Raw genomic sequence first — 15,517 nt, 5'->3', positions numbered from 1 at the left:
TCAAATTTGGAGACCAAAACTGCACACAGTACTCCAGGTGTGGTCTCACTAGGGCCCTGTACAACTGCAGAAGGATCTCTTTGCTCCTATACTCAAGTCCTCTTGTCATGAAGGCCAACATGCCATTAGCTTTCTTCACTGCCTGCTGTACCTGCATGCCTACTTTCAGATAGTTGACCTTTTGGGTCGGAACACCTTCATTTTGTACCTCAGCGGATCAGACGGCAACCCTGGAGAACATGGATAGGTGACATTTCGGGTCAGGACCCTTCTTCATACTGAAGAAGGGCCCAGAACCACAGCGTCCCTTGTTTAGTTTAGGTTACTGTCACGTGTACCGAGGTACTATGAAAAGCGTTTTGTCAGTGCTAACCAGCAGTGATGGAAATGGGGGGGGGAGCAGGTGGATGGCGTTCCCCTAGTTTTCAATTTCCAGCTCGGGTTTAATGAGCACTGCAGAAAGACTCGAGTCATTTATCACTTTATTCAACTCAGACGAAAACGATTTGTTAACTGCCACTGTTAGCACTTGTTAACAGCCAGTAGTTAACAGGTAGTAGTTATACAATGTGTCATCAATACATCGATCCACATTCCTCAGTAAATGTAATTGTGTTTTGACCATGCATTAATGACACCGCGTTCCTTTGAATAAAATTCAAGGGAGAATTTATTAAACTCACTGTCAGGGCTACCGGACCGCGAGCACGGGCTGAGGTAAAGTCACGTTATTTTATTATTCCACGTTATTTTATTTGCCGCTCTGCCGCTTTGCCACTGTGTCTCAGTTGTTTCAGTTAAATTAGAATGGATGGGGAGAAAATTAAATAAGTAGTACCAATAGTTTTTTCCAGCCTAAATCGTGAGTGGTGAATATTTTATTGTGGGTGGTTTTATTTAGCAAAACAATATTGCAAGCGGAAATATTTTACTATATATCACTATCAAATTTTATTATCACTATCAAATCACTATCAAATATCTATAAATTTCAGATTTGTGTACCCCTGTGAAAATGAGCATACTGAGATACTTTGAAAGACAGCGTCTTCAGATCGATGAAGAAATAAATGATAATGAAAACACTCAGCCAGAAAAGAAGGCAAAATTACTTGAAAATGATAATGTAACTGATGCAGCTGTTTCGCCTGATGCTGCATGCGAAGACATTTCAAAAGATATTGAAAAATGTGATCTTCCAGACTGTTGGCCACAAGAAATGTACTTAAACAAAAAGAAAGAATATCCCTGGCTAATTGTTAAAAACAGAAAACTAGGATGTAGTGTATGCAACAAGTGTCATCTTGGACTTGAACGAACACAAGGAATTCATTTGTCTCGTGAGTGGTGCAGTGTTAATGTAGTAGGAGTGAGTGATAACAAAGCAAAACAGTTCATGAGTTTAAGAAAAAAGATTTTTAAGCACAAAAATAGTGAAGCTCATATCAGATGCCAAAAAATCAATGAAACAGCTGGAAAAAAAAGCAATCGAAAATGTAGTGTATATGTCACTGATAAAGGACAAAGCAAAAACAGGTCGAGTTTTTAGAACTGTATATAATATTGTACACAAAGGTAGGCCCTACACAGATATGTCTTCTGATATTGAACTGCAAGAAAGAAACGGCATCGACTTAGGGTACGTTCTACACTCTCGTAAGTCATATGCAGATGTTTCTCACTACATAGGGAACCAGATGCGAAAGACAGTGGTGGAAAATATAATTTCAAAACAATCTAAAATGTCTATTATGATGATGAATCTACTACTATTAATGGGAAACTGTTCTTGTCTGCTTGAGAGAACCAGTTGGTGAATCTTCCCAACCTATATCATTCTATTTTGACTTAGAACATATGAAACTTGATGCAAATGCAAAATCTATATATGATGGGCTTCTAAGTTGCTTACAAAGAGGTGGTTCTTCAATACAGTACCTAAAAGAAAATGTGATATCACTTGTAACTGATGGTGCGTCAGTAATGTTAGGACGAAATGCAGAGGTTGCAAAACTATTTCTTGATAATTTCCCTAATGCAACCGTTTGGCACTGCGCCAGTCACAGGCTTGAACTCAGTGAAGGTGATGCTATAAATGAAGTTGCAGGTTTGAATCATTTTCAGATATTTTGTGATAAATTGTATTCCTTATATCATAGGTCTCCTAAGAATCTGGATGAGTTAACTGCATGTGCTGAGGCTCTTCACTGTCAACTGTTGAAAATTGGTCGTGTTTTCAGTGTGAGATGGGTTGCTTCATCTTACCGAACTGTAAAGGCAATGTGGCAGTCTTATAAAGCTACCCAATGATAAATGTAAAAAGTTAATTAACAAGTCAAAATATTTAGATATTAACAATATTCCAGAAGATTCACTTTTCACCTTTGGGGATAATGGCAGGACAATTTGGCTTGAATGGTCGGCTTTGTGTCAGAGCCTTCAGAGAATTCAAGGAATCTAAAGGGAAGATAGTTTCTGCAGATTTTCAGCAGCTGGTAACGGCTGTAAATACAATTCCGGTATCAACAGCAGAATGTGAAAGAAGCTTCAGTGGCATGAATTTCTGCATGTCACCACAATGTGCAAGACTTCAAACTGATCATCTCTCAACTCTTCTATTTATTAAGTTGGTGGTACATTTATCATTGGAAGCTGTTGTAGATTCAAGCAGCCTGGATTTCATATTATTGATCAAACTCCTCATAAACTGTTGTCTAAGTATATTAGGTACTTTACCAGCTCTCAAATTTATTCCATTAAATATCATCTGGCTTGTTGCTTTCTCCACTTGAGTATAAAATTTTCCTGGCTTCTCTATTTGACATTCAAGAACCTTGATAGTTCGTTTAATTTCCTCATGTGCTTTACTAAGTGTACAATTTCGGTCAAAATTCAACCCCGAAGAATATGTGAGGACATGGCTTCTTAGTGGCTGAAGGCGTGCTGAAGAAACGGCATGCAGAAAGAAAGAGGAGGTGACAGAAAAAAATGGAAATTATATACCATTATGGAACATTTTGTAATGTAAACAGAGAGAGAGAGATGCCAGAAAGCAGCTATGACATATAATACACAATAAACTATATTATAAATACACAAGTTATGCATTCTTGTACTCTTACATGGGTATGACCGCACATTAAAAAATCCCCCCCCTCCTTCCCAACCTCAGCCTCACGGACCAGAGAACCCCATAGTTCCTAAAACCCATTTCCATCACTGCTAACCAGTCAGCGGAAAGACACAACATGATTACAATGGAGCCATCCACAGTGTACAGATACATGACAAAGGGAATAACGTTTTGTGCAAGATTTAGTCCAGTACAGTCCGATTAAAGATAGGTTGATCATCCGAGAACATATCCATGTTCTCCAAAGATGCTGCCTGACCCACTGAGGTACTCCAGTACTTTGTGTCCTTTTTTGTCAACCAGCACCTGCAGTTCCTTGTTTCTAGATTCATAGATTAAAGAGCAAAGGATCGGGTGGTGGAATGAACCTGTTTGGATGAATTCATGTTCATGTCTGGTGCATGATAGAAAGCCCAGCAGGAGCTAATGAGATAAGGCAAACAGGAATGTTTTAAAAAATGGATAGACACAAAGTGCGTGAGTAACTCTGCGGGTCAGGCAGCATCTCTGGAGAAAAAGGATTGGTGATGTTTTTGGTCGGGCCCTCCCAAAGCGTCACCCATCCTGTTTCTCCAGAGTTGCTGTCCGACCCGCTGAGTTACTCCAGCACTTTGTGTCTATCTTGGGTATAAATCAGCATGTGCAGTTGCTGGCTTCTCAAAACAAAATGGATAGTGGTTTCAGCTCCTGAGGAGTTGAGGACAGAATGGAAACAGTTGATATCACAGAGGTGAGGATATTCAGCTGGTGGTGAAGTGGATGCACAGTCAGGAATTTCTATTGTAGTCAAATAAGGCGACACAATGGCGTAGCGGTAGAGTTGATGCCTTATAACGCTTACAGCGCCGGAGACCCGGGTTCGATCCCGACTACGGGTGCTTGTCTGTATGGAGTTTGTACGTTCTCCCCGTGACCTGCGTGGATTTTCTCCGGGATCTTCGGTTTCCTCCCACACTCCAAAGACGTACAGGTTTGTAGGTTATTTTATTCACAAAATGCTGGAGTAACTCAGCAGGTGAGGCACCATCTCGGGAGAGAAGGAATGGGTGACGTTTCGGGTCGAGACCCTTCTTCAGACCCTTCTTCAGACTGATCGGGTCTCGACCCGAAACGTCACCCATTCCTTCTCTCCCGAGATGCTGCCTGACCTTCTGAGTTACTCCAGCACTTTGTGAATAAATCGATTTGTACCAGCATCTGCAGTTCTTTTCTTATACTACAGGTTTGTAGGTTAATTGGCTTGGAATAAGTGTAAATTGTCCCTCGTGTGTGTAGGATAGTGTTAATGGGTCGGTGCAAACTCCAATTACCTGTTTCTGCACTGCTTCTCTAAAAAAAATAGTACATCATGTTTGCTAAGAGACTGACTCAGCCTGGTTCAAACACATCTGTATTTATGACGTGGGTCCACTTTACAGGTTATGACGTGTATTGTCTTATGAATTTGTGTCTTTTTAAAGTAACAGAGTAAGCACTGGCTCATAGTCAAAACTACAAAATATATTTTTTAGTATAAGATATAAGTTTGTTTTACACACTTTTTTACACACTGGAACGCACTGCCAGGGATGGTAATGGAGGCAGATACGATAGTGCCGTTTAAAAGGCTTTTAGACAGACGTAGTGATACGCAGGGAATGGAGAGGACTGGATCATTTGCAGATGGACAAATCAGATTAGCTTGGCAGCCAGCATATGATCATGAGAGGAATAGGTAAGGTAAATGCACAGAATCTTTTACCCAGAGTAGGGGGGGTCAAGAACCAGAGGGCATAGGTTTAAAATGAGGGGGAGAAAGATTTAATAGGAACCTGAGGGGCAACCTTTTTTTACATCAAGAGTGGTAGGTATATAGAGGAGGTTGCTGAGGCAGGTGTTATCACAGCGTTTAAAAAACATCTGAACAGGACAGATTCAGAAGGAGATGGGTCAAACGTCGGTAGGTAGAGTTGCTGGCTTAAAGCGCTTAAAGCGCCAAAGCGCCAATCCTGACTGCCAGGTTTGTCTGTCCGGAGTTTGTACCTTCTTGCTGTGACACCATGGGCTTTCTCCGGGTGCTCCGGTTTCCTCCCACATTCCAAAGAATGTGCGGGTTTGTAGGTTAATTAGCTTCTGTAAAATGTCCCCAGTGTGTAAGATAGAACTAGTGTACGAGGTGATTGCTGGTCAACACGGACTCGGCGGGCTGAAGGGCCTGTTACCATGCTGTATCTCTAAACGAAACTAAACTGAACTATAGACAATAGACAATAGGTGCAGGAGTAGGCCATTCGGCCCTTCGAGCCAGCACCGCCATTCAATGTGATCATGGCTGATCATTCTCAATCAGTACCCCGTTCCTGCCTTCTCCCCATACCCCCTGACTCCGCTATCCTTAAGAGCTCTAACTAGGCAGACTGGGCACTGCATCCACGTGTCATTTAATCTGTGGCGAACCCAGCAATGTTTTCCTGCCACAATAATACACTCGCTCATCAATAGTCAATAGTCAATAGTCAATTTATTTGTCACATACACATAAATGTGCAATGAAATGAAAAATTACCCGCAGTTCAACAATAAGACCAATAAAAATAAGCAATAAAAATGCAATAACACATACAATCATAAACCAACACCAAACAAAAGAAACATCCATCACAGTGAGTCTCCTCCAGTCACCTCCTCACTGTGATGGAAGGCCAGAATGTCTTTTTCTCTTCCCCTGCCGTCTTCTCCCGCGGTCAGGCTGTTGGAGTTGCCACATCGGGGCGGTCGGGGCTCCCGACATTGAAGTGCCCGCCGGACGGTGAAAGGTCCATGGCGGGCTGTCATATCTAGTTTTTTTTTAGTTTAGTTTAGAGATACAGTGCGGAAACAGGCCCTTCAGCCCACCACATCCGCGCCGACCAGCGATCCCCACACACTAACACTATCCTACACTAGGGACAATGTTTACATTTATACAAAGCCAATTAACCTGCAAACCTGTATGATTTTGGAGTGTGGGGAGGAGACCAAAGTTCTTGAAGAAAGCCCACGCAGGTCACGGGGGGAACTTACAAACTCCGTACAGGCAAGCACCCACAGCCAGGGTCGAACCCGGGTTCTGGTGCTGTAAGCGCTGCAAGGCAGCAACTCTACCCTTACTGGACCCTGTCGCTTTTGAACCTTCTCACTGTTTCAGGACCCCCTTCAAGTCAAATATAATAAGTCAAATCAATATGCACGGGCATCAAAAATAATCTTACACCTGACCAAGGTATGACAAAATCTTAAGACCATCACCATTTAATTTGAAGAGTCCCATTAATTTAATGAATCCTTTAATTTGAAGAGTCCTATTAATTTAATTAATCCTTTAATTTGAAGAGTCCTATTAAATTAATTAATCCTTTAATCCCTTCACACTTTTCAAATGCCATTTCTCCGGTCTCTGCTATCTCATGGGGGTTTCGCATTGGGGTTTCTGCTGCTTCTCTTTGTTTTCCTGTTTACATCTTCAGCCTGACATCCATTCGTATCCTTGTTATAATCACATTGCCTGTCACACGTTGTGTTCAGTTTGATGGGGCAAATGAGCGTAATAATTGGAAGCTTCGGCAATAGAATAACATAATCGCGTGCCGACCGCACATGGCAGTGTATATCCGATGTCAGGCCATCTCCAGCGATACAAAGGGTAATTTTAATAATTATTTCCACCATTGTTTAAAGAGTAATATTTCTGAGCACCCATTCATGTTTACAGAGAGTTGCAGCTCCAAAGCGCTCCAACACTTTGCTGTTGGTTTATGACCCTGCTTCACAATCTTACCCTTCCTCCGTAATGCAGTCCCCACTCCCTTCTGCCTCTTAGACAATAGACAATAGACAATAGGTGCAGGAGTAGGCCATTCGGTCCTTCGAGCCAGCACCGCCATTCAATGTGATCATGGCTGATCATTCTCTTGTGTTTGTCCTTGATTTCCCTACGTCACACTTATTCCATTGCTTTCACGACTCATTGTGATAGCAAATTTCCAGACCTTCATTCAAAACACAAAGTGCTGGAATAAATCGGTGGGTCAGCGTAGGTTTACTAGGTTAATTACCGGAATGGCGGGACTGTCATATGTTGAAAGACTGGAGCGACTAGGCTTGTATACACTGAAATTTAGAAGGATGAGAGGGGATCTTATCGAAACGTATAAGATTATTAAAGGGTTGGACACGTTAGAGGCAGGAAACATGTTCCCAATGTTGGGGGAGTCCAGAACAAGGGGCCACAGTTTAAAAATAAGGGGTAGGCTGTTTAGAACTGAGATGAGGAAAAACTTTTTCAGTCAGAGAGTTGTGAATCTGTGGAATTCTCTGCCTCAGAAGGCAGTGGAGGCCAATTCTCTGAATGCATTCAAGAGAGAGCTAGATAGAGCTCTTAAGGATAGCAGAGTCAGGGGGTATGGGGAGAAGGCAGGAACGGGGTACTGATTGAGAATGACCAGCCATGATCACATTGAATGGCGGTGCTGGCTCGAAGGGCCGAATGGCCTCCTCCTGCATCTATTGTCTATTGTCAGACAGCATCTGCGGAGGGAATAGATAGGCAATATTTCTGGTTGAGCCCTTCTACAGACTCCAAACTCTCCTCACTCTCATTTGATCCCCAGACTCTCAATACTCCCGGACAAAGATTTTTCAGCTCAGTTTCTGTAAGCCTTTAATAACTACATTCATATAACACAATAGTACTGGAGTGACACAGTGGCTCAGGCAGAAACTCTGGAGGTTTCAGAAAGCCTTGGAATGTGGTGCCACATGTGAGGCTGTCGTGGAAGATGAGAGCCGATGGTATCAAAGGGCAGATACTAGCATGGATAGCAGGTTGGCTGAATGCCAGAAGGCAAAGAGTGGCAATAAAGAGGGCTATTTCTGGTTGGCTTAGAGTTCATCGCCCCAGAATTGAAAGGACGTTCCTTTAGGAAGGAGATGAGAAGGAATTTCGTTAGCCAGAGGCCGGTGAATCTATGGAATTCTGCCACAGAATGCTGTGGAGGACAAGTTAATGGATACTTTTAAACCAGAGACAGATAGATTCTTGATTAGTATAGACAATAGACAATAGACAATAGGTGCAGGAGTAGGCCATTCAGCCCTTCGAGCCAGCACCGCCATTCACTGCGATCATGGCTGATCACTCTCAATCAGTACCCCGTTCCTGCCTTCTCCCCATACCCCCTCACTCCGCTATCCTTAAGAGCTCTATCCAGCTCTCTCTTGAAAGCATCCAACGAACCTGGTGTCAGAGGTTATAGGGAGAAGGCAGGAGAATGGGGTTAGGAGGGATAGATAGATCAGCCATGATTAAATGGCGGAGTCGACTTGATGGGCTGAATGGCCTAATTCTGCTCCTAACACTTATGACCTTATGACCTTACGTTATGAATAGGCAAGATTTTGTGTTGGGGCCCTTCTTCCGACTGCCTGACCTGCTGATGTACTCCAGTACTTTGTGTTTTACTCAAGATTCAAACATCTGCAATTTCTTGTTTCACTCTTTATATGTCTAGCCCCCAGTTCGGAGCTGTTTCACAAGTGGAAATTAGCCAAGTGTTTATATTTTGCAATGAATTTGCAATGCAATAGTGAGCTTCCCTTGAATTCTAAGTAAACAGATCTAAATTCCCAAAGCTGGGCTTGACGCAAACACATTATGGTAGATAGAGCTCTAGGGGGCTAGCGGGATCAAGGGATATGGGGAGAAGGCATGCACGGGTTACTGATTGTGGATGTCCAGCCATGATCACAATGAATGGTGGTGCTGGCCTGAAGGGCCAAATGGCCTCCTCATGCACCTATTTTCTATGTTTCTATGTTTCTATTACCTCATTAAATTGAATTTCTACCACTTTACCCTTATCCCTTCTGAAAGATAATGCCTAGATTTGAATCCACAGCCCTCAGCCACAGAGGCAAGCATGCTGCCAATTGAACCACAGATGATCTCTCAGGACACCCTTTTCTGCAGGAAGTGTCTCCAATTTTTCTCATTCTGATGTAGACACAAGGAACTGCAGAAATTGGAGTCTTGCGTAGAACACAAGGATGGCACAGTGGCGCAGCGGTAGAGTTACTGCCTTCCAGCGCCAGAGACCTGGGTTCGATCCTGACCACGGGTGCTAGCTGTACAGAGTTTGTACGTTCTCCCTGTGACTGCATGGGTTTTCTCCACGTGCTCCAGTTTTCTCCCACACTCCAAAGACTTGTAAGTTAATTGGCTTCAGTAAATTTACCCTGGTGTGTAAGATAGGGCCTAGTGTACAGGGTGATCGCTGGTCAGCGCGGACTCGGTGGGCTGAAGGCCCTGTTTCCACGCTGTATCTCAGTGGGTTAAGTCACCAATGCCTGGATATTTACAATAAAGGGCAGTGTAGCGTATTGACCATAAGTCACCGGAATCATCATAATTGGAAAGAATATGAAGTGCTGGAGTAACTCAGTGCGCCAGGCAGCAGTCTGGAGGACATGGATAGGCAACATTTCGGGTCAGGAGCCATAGAAACATAGAAAATAGGTGCAGGATTAGGCCATTCGGCCCTTCGAGCCAACACAGCATATTCAATATGATCATGGCTGATCATCCAAAATCAGTACCCCGTTCCTGTTTTCTCCACATAGTCCTTGATTCCGTTAGCCCTAAGAGCTATATCTAACTCACTCTCTTGAAGATGTCCAGTGAATTGGCCTTCACTGCCTTGTGTGGCAGAGAATTCCACAGATTCACAACTCTGGGTGAATTTTTCGTTCTCATGTATCTATACACTGTAAATGGTTCGATCGTAATCTTGTTTTGTCTTTCTGCTGACTGGTTAGCACGCAACAAAAGCTTTTCATTGTACCACTTGTAAACTAGGAGGTCAGAGATCTTCTGCCTTGATTTGAATCTATGTGTCTTTTAGCTTTAGCTCCCTTGCTGGGAGCACAGAATCATTGATTTTTAGAGACAATGAACTGCAGATGCTGGTTTACCAAGCAAGATTAAAAAAAGTGCAGGAATAACTCAGAGAGTCGGTCAGCATCTCTGGAGAACATGGAGAGATGACACCTTCGGGACAGGACCTCTTCTTCAGTCTGAAGAAGGGTCCCGACCCGAAACGTCACCCATCCATGCTCTCCAAAGATGCTGCTTGACCCGCTGAGCTACTCCGGCACTTTGTATAGTTTTTTTATTATTGATGTTTAGCCCAGCGGCAATGAACCATGACTTTAATGTACTGTCTTTCCCTTAACCAGGGGAGTATGTCGTCATGACCGTCTACTTCGACTTAAGCAGAAGAATGGGCTATTTCACGATTCAGACCTACATACCGTGTATATTGACAGTCGTCCTTTCCTGGGTCTCATTCTGGATCAAAAAAGATGCTACTCCGGCCAGAACAGCACTGGGTAAGTTTGGTATCGCATCCTTGACTTACTGTTAACTGGAAAACAACCAGAAATAATCTAGGGACGGTTGGGCTAGAGTGGCAAATGTAACATGGCCAATGGTTATAATTGGGCGGCATGGTGGCACAGCGGCTAGAGTTGCTTCTTTACAGTGTTTACAGCACCAGAGACCCGAGTTCAATCCTGACGACGGGTGCTGTTTGACAATAGACAATAGACAATAGGTGCAGGAGTAGGCCATTCGGCCCTTCAAGCCAGCACCACCATTCAATGTGATCATGGCTAATCATTCTCAATTAGTACCCCGTTCCTGCCTTCTCCCCATACCCACTGACTCCGCTATCCTTAAGAGCTCTATCTAGCTCTCTCTTGAAAGCATTAAGAGACTTGGCCTCCACTGCCTTCTGAGGCAGAGAATTACACAGATTCACAACTCTCTGACTGAAAAAGTTTTTCCTCATCTCCGTTCTAAATGGCCCACCCCTTATTCTTAAACTGTGGCCCCTGGACTCTCCCAACATTGGGAACATGTTTCCTGCCTCTAACGTGTCCAACCCCTTAATAATCTTGTACGAAGTTTATACGTTCTCCCCGTGATCTTCGGTTTCCTCCCGCACTCCAAAGATGTACAGGTTTGAAGATTACTTGGCTTGGTATAAATGTAAATTGTCCCGAGATTATTTTTTTAATTTCTGGTCTGTAGGGAAAGCACGGCACAAAACTGATTGGACAGCTCTTCCAAAGAGCCAGTGCAGGTACAATGGGCTGAAAAGTCAGTTCATATCACTCCATGGTCCTATTAATTTTTAATACGGGTGCGGTAGAAATCCATTCACTATTGCTGGTACTAAATGTCAGTGTTTAGCCATTTCAGCTGGTTCTGATGTCTAACTTTGAAGGTAATGGAACAAAGTGGAGCACAATATTCAATGGGAGCGGCCTCTCATGAGATAACCATTCTCATGTGCTTGGTGTTCTATGGTACTGCAATGTCTTGCACATACAATGCCCATTTGGCCGGTCAAAACAGAACACGTTGATACTAGCAACGCTATACATGAATGCAATTCTGAAGATGTAAACAGGAAGGAGGAGGCAAAAAGCATCAAGAACAATTAGATGGGAAAAAGTTGGGAAAAAACTCCAATCGAAATATCTGAAGGGATTCAATGATTATCTGAAATAAGGCTACTCAATTTTGTGTGTTAGAGGCTGTGGAGGCCAAGTCATTGGGAATTTTTAATGCCGAGATTGACACATTCTTGATTAGTAAGGAGGTCAAAGGTTATGCAGAGAAGGCAGGAGAATGGAGTTGAGAGGGAAAGATAGATCACCAATGATTGAATGGCGGAGTAGACTCAATGGGCCAAGTAGGCCTAATTCTGCTCCGATTACTTAATTTATGAACTTAAGTCATGGGAGCGGAATTAGGCCGATCGGCCCATCGAGTCTACTCCACCATTTAATCATTGGTGATCCATGTTTCCCTCTTGCCAATGGTCAAGAGAAAGAGTCAAGAGTGTTTCATTGTCATATGTCCCAGATAGAACAATGAAATTCTTACTTGCTGCAGCACATCAGATTATGTAAACATAGTGCACTGTAAACAATAAAATAAACGAGAGAAAAAAAAGTCCAGTGTGTATATATACACATACTCACAAATACACACACACATATACAGTGTGTGTGTGTGTGTGTGTGTGTGTGTGTGTGTGTGTGTGTGTGTGTGTGTGTGTGTGTGTGTGTGTGTGTGTGTGTGTGTGTGTGTGTGTGTGTGTTTCCGGAAATAAGGGTACCAACCTGTGACATGGGTGGCCAAATTTGAAAGTTATTTTGAAATACCACAGGATTAAAAATTAAATTATAATAAAATACCACAATTGACCAAAACCTGACCAAAATTTAATACTTTCAAAATTTGAAAACAAAAATGAGAAAAAAAAAGAGATTTATAAAGCACATAAGACACTGATTTCGAAGCTCCTTTACAAAAATGTCGGTAGCTAACCCACCACGTGGCCCGAAGTTCACGCCAGGGTCATTATAATCGCGTTGTTTGTTAGTGACAAGTGCAAATAAAACCGTTATCGCGCTATAAATAGCGTTGACAACCGGAGGGACTACAGAATGAGACATCACTAAAATGGGTGAGCAAACTAGATTTTTATTTCATGATTTTAAGTTCTATTCAATATTAAGTATTTCAATGGAAAGTTTAAACACAAAATATAAACATTTAAAAAAGAAACAATAATAAATATAAAAACGGTTCACACGTGACACATTTCACACGTGACCAAAGGAGCTACTCACGTTCTGCTGCAAAAACCTGTGACGTCAGAAAACCATGTAGTCAGGTGATAAATGATAAAAATCATGAGCATAATCAGACTTTGGCTTATATAGAGTTATTTAATTGCAAAATTAATGTAATCTTTCTGTTATAAATTAGCCTAAGGATTTGATGTAATCCTGCTTGAAAAACGTCACAAAAAAAGGAAAGAAAACACAGGGACATATCTGATATTTTTCTTTGTAAAAACAGATTTTTCTATTTTTGGGATACCCTCGAGCTCCGCAGAATCAAGCTAAGACTTATTGCAATTTACAAAGAGATTCGCAAAATCACGCCATCAAATCTCCCGTCATCCCACAGCACCGACTGCCATGAAACGAGACAAAATACCGGTCCCTACATCATCAGCTCGCTGAATTTCAATAAACTTTGCTACCAATATTCCCTTTACCCTAGGACGATAAGGGAATGAAATATGTTACCACCCAACACACTCCTGATGTTCAGTCATTTGAAAAGGGAATTGAGCAACTAGATCTCCTCACCTTGGTCAAAAAGGCCCACTTCAAAATGTAATCACAACTCTACTCACTCCGACCTGCACGAGATAACCGCTTATGAGGTGTTTGCTCAGTAATCAACCAGAACCAGAACCAGTCCGAAGAAGGGTCTTGACCCGAAACATCGCCCATTTCTTCTCTCCTGAGATGCTGCCTGACCTGCTGAGTTACTCCCGCATTTTGTGAATAAATACCTTCGATTTGTACCAGCATCTGCAGTTATTTTCTTATAGAACCAGAACCAGAATGAGAAGTTGAAAATGTCCGCAAAAACATCAGCCAGTTGGGCTGGCACAGGCTTTGAGAACTCAGCCCGTTTACAGAGCAGGCGTAAAGATATTTTTGATCTCCGTGTACACTTGCTCCACATTACTGTTGACTGGACGAGATCCTCTGGCACGGAGTACATCTCAAAAATATAACAGCTGATGATCCAGATCATTGAATCAATGGTCTGGGCAAGATCATACAGTATTTGCCAACTTTGTAAGATATTAAAGAACCAATAACACGGTTTAAAGACTTATCCCAAGCAACAAAGCACAAATTCTATCACTTTTTCATATTCACATTATTTTGCATTTTTGCTCAGCCTCAGTTGTGTTCTATGTTATAAATTAATGCTCAAATGCCCTGGTAGTAAATCAAGAAATAATTGAGCAAATTACTTGTCAGGATTATATTTACGAACCTTGGATGAAACTGCAATTGCCATCATTTATCGACAATAATATAAGAATACACTTAATGGATCTTTATTACAAATGATCACATTCTAAATTTTTATTTTATGTAATCCTGAACGTTTTGTGGAGGCAAAGCTGGACCATCCTTTAAGGCACGTGTGCGAATGCCAAAATTAGTCCATTTAGTCCCTTCACCATGTCTATATTGAATTGTCAAAGAGCTAAACCATCAGTATTTTCAGGAGCCTGTGAGAACATTGCATGATTCCTCACTTTAATAATTACTGTAAATATTCATGGAGGGATAGATGGATTCATGATTAGTATAGGTGTCAGGGGTTATGGGGAGAAGGCAGGAGAATGGGGTTATGAGGGAGAGATAGATCAGCCATGATTGACTGGCGGATTAGACTTGATGGGCCGAATGGCCTAATTCTTCTCCTATCACTTATGAACACTATTTGTTTCTGGATCAATGTAATTTTCACATTTGTGTGAACAGGTAAAAAGTTAATAAAATGGTGGTGCATTACACCCACACTTAAGCTAATGCCATATGTCAATTATTCACTAACAAATCCAGTAAGGAATTGAGCAGAAACCACTTTATACTGAGAACAGTTAGAAAGTGGTGTTGAGACAAAAAGCATGGATGCATTCAATGGGAAACAAAGATGGTAGAAGAAATACCTTATCACGATAAGTCATGTGATAGGAGCAGAATTAGGTCATTTGGCCCATCAAGTCTACTCAGCCATTCAATCATGTCTGATCTTTCTTTCCCTCCTAACCCCATTCTCCTGTCTTCTCCCCATAACCCCTAACACCCGTACTAATGAAGAATCTATCTATCTCTGCTTTAAAAATATCCATTGATGGCCTTCACAGCCTTCTGTGGCAAAGAATTCCACAGATTCACCACCCTCTGATGAAAGAAATTCCTCCTCATCTCCTTCCCGAAGGAACGTCTTTTAATTCAGAGGCTTTGAGCTCTGGTCCTAGACTCTCCCACTAGTGGAAACATCCTCTCTGCATCCACTCTATCCAAGCCTTTCACTATTCGATATTCATATGAGACGAAATAAGTTAAAAGGAAGTTCATGTACCAGGTGTCGATAAGCACGATTAATAAACATACATGACACAAAACAAATTAATGAAGTCTATCTTTTTAGAGTTCCCAGTATGCTGGACCTGCCTGTACCATCGCGTACAGGGTAAGGTACATGTAAGAGTTTCCTATTCGGTTAACATATGGGAGTACTTGGAGGCACTAGGTTTGTACTCGCTGGAGTTTAGAAGGATGAGGGAGGACCTCATTGAAACTTACCGAATAGTGAAAGGCCCGGATAGAGGGGATGTGGAGAGGATGTTTCCACTAGTGGGAGAGTCTAGGACCAGAGGCCATGTTGTTGCTGTTCGTCCTTCGGGTTCG

At 42.2% G+C, this 15,517-nt stretch overlaps 1 protein-coding gene across 5 annotated transcripts in view; it reads left to right on the top strand.

Moving 5' to 3' along the window:
• gabrg3 (gamma-aminobutyric acid type A receptor subunit gamma3) overlaps positions 1-15,517 on the top strand; it is a 474,012-nt gene that overhangs the window by 400,616 nt on the left and 57,879 nt on the right. For 4 of the 5 annotated variants that reach the window (XR_013547454.1, XM_078402108.1, XM_078402109.1 and 1 more), the window contains one exon: positions 10,385-10,537. Coding sequence is in view for 4 of the 5 variants with exons in the window: in XM_078402108.1 (XP_078258234.1) it covers positions 10,385-10,537 (153 nt within the window). In the remaining variant the exon portion in view is untranslated. Of the gene's footprint in view, positions 1-10,384; positions 10,538-13,085; positions 13,157-15,517 lie in introns of those variants that run through there. The other variant, XM_078402111.1, reaches the window with a different exon arrangement.

This window comes from Rhinoraja longicauda, chromosome 7, assembly GCF_053455715.1.
Source record: "Rhinoraja longicauda isolate Sanriku21f chromosome 7, sRhiLon1.1, whole genome shotgun sequence".
NCBI classification, from domain to species: domain Eukaryota; kingdom Metazoa; phylum Chordata; class Chondrichthyes; order Rajiformes; family Arhynchobatidae; genus Rhinoraja; species Rhinoraja longicauda.
The sequence above is the reverse complement of the archived record's forward strand: the minus strand, read 5'-3'. Positions and strand labels throughout refer to the sequence as shown.